The 7,776-nt window shown below is 31.9% G+C and overlaps 1 protein-coding gene across 1 annotated transcript in view; it reads left to right on the forward strand.

Annotated features, from left to right (window-relative positions):
* The window catches only part of LOC126890772 (glutathione S-transferase 1-1-like), a 38,006-nt gene extending 35,237 nt beyond the window's left edge, over positions 1–2,769 (forward strand). The window contains exon 3 of the mRNA XM_050659960.1: positions 1,561–2,769. Within this exon, the coding sequence (XP_050515917.1) occupies positions 1,561–1,863 (303 nt within the window). The 3' untranslated portion in view covers positions 1,864–2,769. The remainder of the gene's footprint in view (positions 1–1,560) is intronic.
* Positions 2,770–7,776: the final 5,007 nt, after the last annotated feature.

A 7,776-nucleotide genomic window follows, 5' to 3' on the forward strand; every position in this document is an offset into this window, starting at 1 on the left:
ACTCTTGTTTATTGTCCTTAATTTCCTAGAAATAATAGGTTAAACTTAAAATTACAAACAATAGGTGACTATTAAAGGTTGGCAGGTACATCAGGTACCGTTAACAGATTATGTCCCTTTTCCTCATTTCTCTCTTTTGATTTACTATATAAGCGCAGAATTCATCTGAAGAGTTTAGTCGTATCTTGAAAGTGTTTGCGATAATTACGAACTTAATTATGGACCGACAAATTCTATCTACTAGAGGAAAGCCAAAATTTAGCTCAGATGGTTTTATTTATGTTTTTGATGCCCTTGTCAGGCAATTACATTTTTTGTTTAAGACTATAATTGCTTGTAACTTACTACTTTTGTCGGAAAAATGGTTGTAAAGATAAGGGATGCACGAACCCAGCATAGTTTATAAGTATAGTTTATTACTAAAAATTAAATTTTTGTCCGACTTTGGATTTGTCCCAATATTTTTGTGAGACACTTAGATTTTTTGATTTAGAATATAACTACTTAGAACCTGATACTTGTGTCGAAAATTTTTTTTTAAATTCGAGAAAAAAAACTACAGAACGATGTTTGTCGTTTTTCAAGGAGTATGTACACAAATTATCAGATCCCAATTTTTCTAAAATTTTCCGTCTTGTCGGAAAATTTTTTGGGAAAATTTTGGGTACAGCCTACGTTATACCCTTTAAAATATTTTACTTAGTGTGTGTACCAATTTTCAGCTAATTCGATTAAAAAATAACCGAGAAAAACTGTTTTAAAAATTTTTTTGATAATACATCCTCGTCGATAGCCTAAAAGAATTAGGTTTTCTGTTCGTTTGCCACAACTTTTTTGTCAGGCAATTACATTTTTTGTTTAAGAATATAATTACTTGTAACTTACTACTTTTGTCGGAAAAATGGTTTTAAAGATAAGGGATGCACAAACCCAGCATAGTTTAAAAGTAGTGTTTACCAATAAAAAATAAATTTTTTGTTCGACTGTCGATTTGCCCCAATATTTTTGTCCGACACTTTGATTTTTTGATTAAGAATATAATTACTTATAACCTAATAATTTTGTCGGAAAAATGGTAAAAAACTTTCAGGAAATTGACATCTTCGGCGCATCCGACTGCGCATATGCCCCGTGAAAATTGTCCGACAAGGTTACTACATTATTGTAAAAATGTTTTATGGTAGATTCAGTTAAAATTATCCATGTGGTAATAAATTTATTTTTTACATAAATTTGACATATTTAGCATGTCCGACGCGTCATATGCCCCAATATTTTTGTCCGACAAAATGATTTTCGCTGTTTATATGATAAAAATCATTGATTAAAATAAAATGACCAATGTGGTTATAAACTTTTTTCTTGCATCAAATTGACAACTTCGTCACCGCTTGACAGACAAACGCCCCACTACCATAATGCGCAAAGCTCCAAATTTGTCCGACTCCACCCAAATAACAAGTACAAAAAGTTTCAACGGTGTGGTCATAAATAATAATTTTATATGTGGGCCCAAGGCCTATAATAATGTGTCTAAAATAACAAATAATCATTTTTTAGGCTGAACTTTTCGGTAAAAAAATTTTTTCTGAAGACATTGCTTCTGAGGAAATAAAGGCTCTTCAATTCCTGGAAGTTTTTCTCAAGAGTAGTAAATATGTCGCGGGAGATGAAATGACCATTGCTGATTTTAGTATTTGGGCTACTTTAACTAATTCTTCAAACCTAGTTCCTATAGAAGAAACAAATTTCCCAAGAATTACGGAATGGATGGAGCTTATGAATCAGAATCCATATAAGGAAATTAATGAACCGGGAGCAGCAACATTTAAAAAATTAATCAATGCAGTATTAAAAAAATAAATTTTTTGTTATGGTAGAGCCGGTAGGGGAGCAAAGTATACTAAATGTACAGTCACTCGAGTGTTATGGGGACCTATTGGGTTGTGATTATTAGGTCCTAAAATAAAAAAAAGTTAAGTAAAATTTTCAATTTTTTAATTTAATTTTCCAATCCAACAATCGCTTTTATCTATTATAGCGCCATCTATCCATAATTCGAAAAAATGTCTCGAATAAAAGTTGCTTATTTTTACGTAAAGAATCCAAAGCAATAAAAATTTAGGGGTCCCATTTAAGATTTTAAAGTAACCTCACCTCCGTGGGGGGTCGTGTTTGGTACCATTCGATACATTATTCAAAAACATTTTGAAAGTGTATTTTGCAGTTTTTCGATCTGATATTGATTTTGCGAAATATCGCGGGGTTTGTATTTAAAATTTTAAATTTACCCCCCACCCCTCTCCATGTTTAGTACCATTCGATAGATTTTTGAAAAATATTGAAGACGTATTTTCTAGTTCTGACGTTTATTTCGCGAAATATTCCCTTTTTTTTTGTGAAACTTTTGACTCACCCATTGGCTAACGCTCTGCTCAAATCGTCAGATTTTTTAAATATACACTCTTTTGCATGTACTTAACTTACCGTGTATTAATATGACAATTTCGAGTACTTTTAAGGATAGATTTTTTTTCGGGCTTCCTTAACGAACTTCCCTGTGTTAAGAGCCAATATATGGTAGGGGTATATCTGCAGGGTACAAGGTTTCTCCCCATATGATAATTTGACGCGCTCGAGTAACTGCAAAAATCCCCGCTCGGGCTCCCCTACTTATAATTTTTGTATTTAAATACCTAATATTTGAATTCAAAAATTGTATATTATTTTAATATGATAATTAATTATAAATATATTATAATTTTTCAATTGGCTCTGTTAATAAATTTGTCAATATTCAAACTGTTTGCCAGGAAACGCTAAAAAATTGAATAAGGCAGGAAAAAAAGCAATAGGTACACAGGAAATCCTCGAACCCAAGCCAAAAATTTAAGTCAAAAATATCATCAATGGGAAATGTCTTTTAGTCAAATTGAAAATGATTTATATGGTATACAAACTTTTCTTTATACTTCAAAATAATAAAAAAAATAAATAGAACAGAAAATATATAGCCCACTTAGAAGTCATTAACAAACAAGAATAGGTCTGGATACCGCGTATGAAAAAAAGTTGATTAATAGCAAGCTGAAAATTTGTTAATAGCTTAAGGGTGTCTAGTGGGATAAACTTTGATATATGGGAACACTGTAACAGGGTCAGTTTGAACTGTGGAACAGGTTAAAAATTTGGAACGGTCAGAACACGAAAATGGCACATTTATTTTGTCCGACAGAACAGACATAAACTCTCCGAACAGAGATTAAACTCTCATGCAAAAATCAGACTGCTATTTATCACCTGTCATAATTCCTGTCATTTGACATATTCGACATGTTCCACTCATTAAAACGCCAATTTGGTGATAAATAGCAGTCTAAGACTAATAGAGTTTAAGTCTGTTCTGTCGGACAAAATACATGTACCGTTTTCGTGGTCTGACCGTTCCAAATTTTTAACCTGTTCCACAGTTAAAACTTCCCCTGTTCCAGTGTTCCCATATATCAATGTTTGTCCGACTAGACACCCTTAAGCTAATAACAAATTTTCAGCTTGCTATTAATCAACTTTTTTTTCATACGCGGGATCCAGACCTAGAAAGGATGCGATATTTTAAGAATCTGTGGTATAACCCTAGCAGCACAAGTGAACAACAGGTGAGTACGCCACGGAAATGAGGCAAAAATATACCATGTTCGGGACACTTGAGCAGCCAGGTTAAAATAGGTTTTTTTGGGTACTATATACCTAATGCATTATAAATACAAAAATGCCCGTCACAGACCAGACGGGAATTTTAGTTATTAACAAATAAGGGTCAAAAATGGCAGTTTTTTCGTTTAAATAGCCACAGGTAAAAATACGGTAATTAAATATCTTATTTACAGTATACTTCTTTTAGTATATGAGCATAGGTTAAAAATGGCATTCTTTGAATTTTGGTCCGATTATTTGTTGCTTCGGAAATTTCAAAATAAAACTAAAATTTCGAAAATAAGAAAAATTGCTGTAGCTTTTGCGAAAATGGCCTTTAGACTTTCATATTGCATGAAAAGTTGAGTCAAACAGTCTGTATAATGCACAAAAAAGTTTAAGACGATTCGTCAGTTAGTTTAAATTTTATCCAATTTGTTTATCCCAAAGAGCTTTTTTTGCAATGTTATTGTTCAGAAAATAAGAATGATATAGCAGTTCTGAAAGAAGAATAGCTATATTTTCAATGAATTTAAAAAAAAATCAGTAAAAGGTCATTTTTATTATTCCGAAAACATTTCTCTAAAGTAGAGTCATTTTTGGCTTATAAACAATTTGGATAACTTTGTTAATATTGACTATAGATTAAAACTACTTTGGGATTTGAAAAGCTGAAATAGTTTTACACGAATTTCTAAAAAAAACTTTTCACCTAGGTTAATTACGGTCAAAGTTAGCCACTTTTTTATTTAATTCACAGCTACTTTGTTTATAACAATTAAGCAACCTAACTAGCGCCATTTTGAAGCTCAAGGTATATAGTTTATGTGTAAAAGTTTGAGTAAACTTAAAACTTCAACAAAGTGGTTAATAAAGCTTTAAAAATTACGTCCTAACGAAATCGATTCGTGGTCGGTGGAGGGGAATTATTAAAATCCATCTACTAAAAAAATGAAATTGATTCTTCAAATATATGCTGCGATTAATATCTCCGGAGCTTGTTGATGAATTTTGATCATAATTTTTTTAATTTGTATGTACTCGTAGTCTTGTAGAGTACGTTATGTACACATATCCACACCTTACAAAATGTTAGGGGGAACCCCCTTATCACTCAGGGATATGAAAAATAGATTACGACCAAACCTAGTACCTACCGAATATTGTAGGCAACTAACACTGTGACAGGAGAATTTTATAGATGTAAATATATAGATGGCTATTGAAAAAGGGGGTTGGTGATAAAAGAGTGAAAATTAAGGGTTGTATGTATTTTTTTAGTATTCTACACCATATAAAATTAAGGTAGACAATTTTGTCAAAAAAAAATAAAAAAAATGTCAGGGGGGGCAACCCCCTTATAATTTATGGGTATGAAAAATAGATTAAAGCCTATTCTCAGTCCTACAGAATATACGTGTAAAATTTCATAAAAATCGGTCTAGCCGTTTCGGAGGAGTATGGTAACTAACACTGTTACAGGAAAATTTTATGTATATAGAAGTAACTGTGAGTTAAATAATAAAAGTGGCTAACTTAGACCGTATTTAAACTAGGCGAAAAGTTTTTTTTTTGAAAATTCTTGTAAAAATACCAGCTTTTGAAAACCCAAAGTAGATTTACTCTACACTCTACAGTCGATATTAACAAATCTATTTAAATTGTTTTTAAGCCAAAAATGACACGACTTTAGTAAAATGTTTTCGGAATGATAAAAATGACTTTTGATTGATTTTTTTAAATTCTTTGAAAATATAAGTGTTCTTCTTTCGTGCAGTTTCCACAGAATTTCTGTATCATGATTATTTTCTGAACAATAACATTGCAAAAAAGGCTCTCTGGGATAAACAAATTGAATAAAATTTAAACTAATTAACACGTTGCAAAATAGCGTCACAACAAAATTCTACTTTGCAAAATAGCGTCACAACACTTACTTATACATTTGACGCACTGTTTGTCAACGTGTTAACGAATCATCTTAAATTTTTTTGTACATGATCTGTACTGGTTTTCTCAATTTTTCATGCAATATCAAAGTCTTAAGTTCATTTTCGCAAAAGTTATAGCTAATTTTTAATTTTCGAAATTTTAGTCTTATTTTGCAATTAGCGAAGCAACAAATAATCGGACCAAAATTCAAAAACTGCCATTTTAAACCTTTTGCTCATCTACTAAAAGATGAATGCTCTAAATAAGATATTTAATTACCCTATTTTTACCTGTAGCCATTTAAACGAAAAAACTGGCATTTTTGACACTTATTTGTTAATAACTAAAATTCTCGTCCGAACTGTGACGGGCATTTTTGTATTTATAATGTATTAGGTATATAGTACTCAAAAAACCCATTTGCAACCTGTCTGCTCAAGTGTCCCGACAAAAACCTTATTTCTCTGGACTAGAGAGCAGTCAGAACTGTCTGTTCTGCTATATCCTCTCTTCGACAGGTATACAACCACTATAAACGAATCAGAAGCGAATCGAACACTAGTCAGACAAAAAAGGGAACACTGGAAGAGCTCCTCAAAACAGATGGAACACGACTTCTACGGAAGACAAAAGGAAATATGGAGAATGTTCAGAGGACAAAAAAAAATAGATTAACGAACTAATAAAAACGAAATACATTCAGAAACAAACTTGGACAGACTATTTTCGATCTCTATATGCTAAAAGTGACGATAATGAACCACCAACACCTGAAGTGACAACAAACGATTTAAAATATTATGATATTATATCCTAAAGCATAAAACAATCATTATTTTTAGCCAATCAAAACCAAATTTTACCCATATTAAAGTTTACAATGTTTTTATATAATTTTTGACAATAAGGGGTAGTTTACACCCCTAAAAATAATCGATGTAATCGAGCGTGTTACAGAATATGAAGTACAGGGTGAGATGATTATAATCCCAAATTTTTATGTAAATCGTTGCAAGCCGAAATTATTCTTTTAGGATAAGTAATTTTTTATATATAGCTCCAACAAGGGTGGTTTTAAGGGTTGAAATATTATGATAGTATATCTTAAAGCATAAAACAATCATTATGTAACTAATAAGAAGCAAATGTTGACAATATTAAAGTTTAAAATGTTGTTTTATAATTTTTTACAAGTAGTTTTTTTAGGGGTAGTTTTCACCCTTAAAAAATCAAAAGCGTACAACGGCTCAATATAGAAAATGAACTAGAGGGTGAAATGAGCCTAATCCCAAATTTTTGTACAAATCGATGCTGGACGAAAAAATTGCGAGGTGTTATGCCATTTTTTCAGTTTCATTTTCTCGACTAGTGGAAATCAGTTTAAAAACGTAACAATAAACACGGCTACATTTTTAGGACTGTACACTAACCACTCGAGAAGAATAATTTTTCCCCATTTAGCTTTCATTTAATAAAAGTCGCACTTTGCAAATGTCTGGTTTTATTATTATTCAGTAGGCAGTTATGTATCTAACGCATTCACTAATTTTATCAATATATTGATTCGGTCGATTACCTATTTATAAAATATTGTTAAAATTGACATTGACATTGTCGTTTTCTATAGGAGATGACGGAGATGTACTTGTGACAGGTGATGTCGCTTGAAAACCAACCAATGATTTATCATTTCATGTTCGTAAAAGAAAGAATTTTGAAAATTTATTGTGTTATTGCAATAAAAAATTTTTTGGTGATCTTTCAGGGCCCCATTAAAATGCGTGCCCAAGTCAGATGCCTCACGGGCCTAGTCGTAAAATAGGCCCTGGTTGGCTGCGGCTCTGAACAACTGTATTGAACTGCACCCATACCACCCCCTTAAATTTCGCAACCAGGAAATCCTCCTACGTTCCACATTTCTCTTTTCCGAGATTTTTCCTTGGATTATAAGTCTTAGCAGAGAGTACTTTTCTCCTCTCATTATGTAGCCTAGATATTCAAATTTTTTCGTTTGTATGGTTTTATGACTTCGCATTCCTTCCCCATCTTCAGCAAAACATCTTGATTTGTTACCCTCTCTGTCCATGGTATTTTCAACATTCTCCTGTAGCACCACATCTCGAATGTCTCAATGTTTTTGATGTTTATCTT

This window comes from Diabrotica virgifera, chromosome 8, assembly GCF_917563875.1.
Source record: "Diabrotica virgifera virgifera chromosome 8, PGI_DIABVI_V3a".
NCBI lineage: Eukaryota > Metazoa > Arthropoda > Insecta > Coleoptera > Chrysomelidae > Diabrotica > Diabrotica virgifera.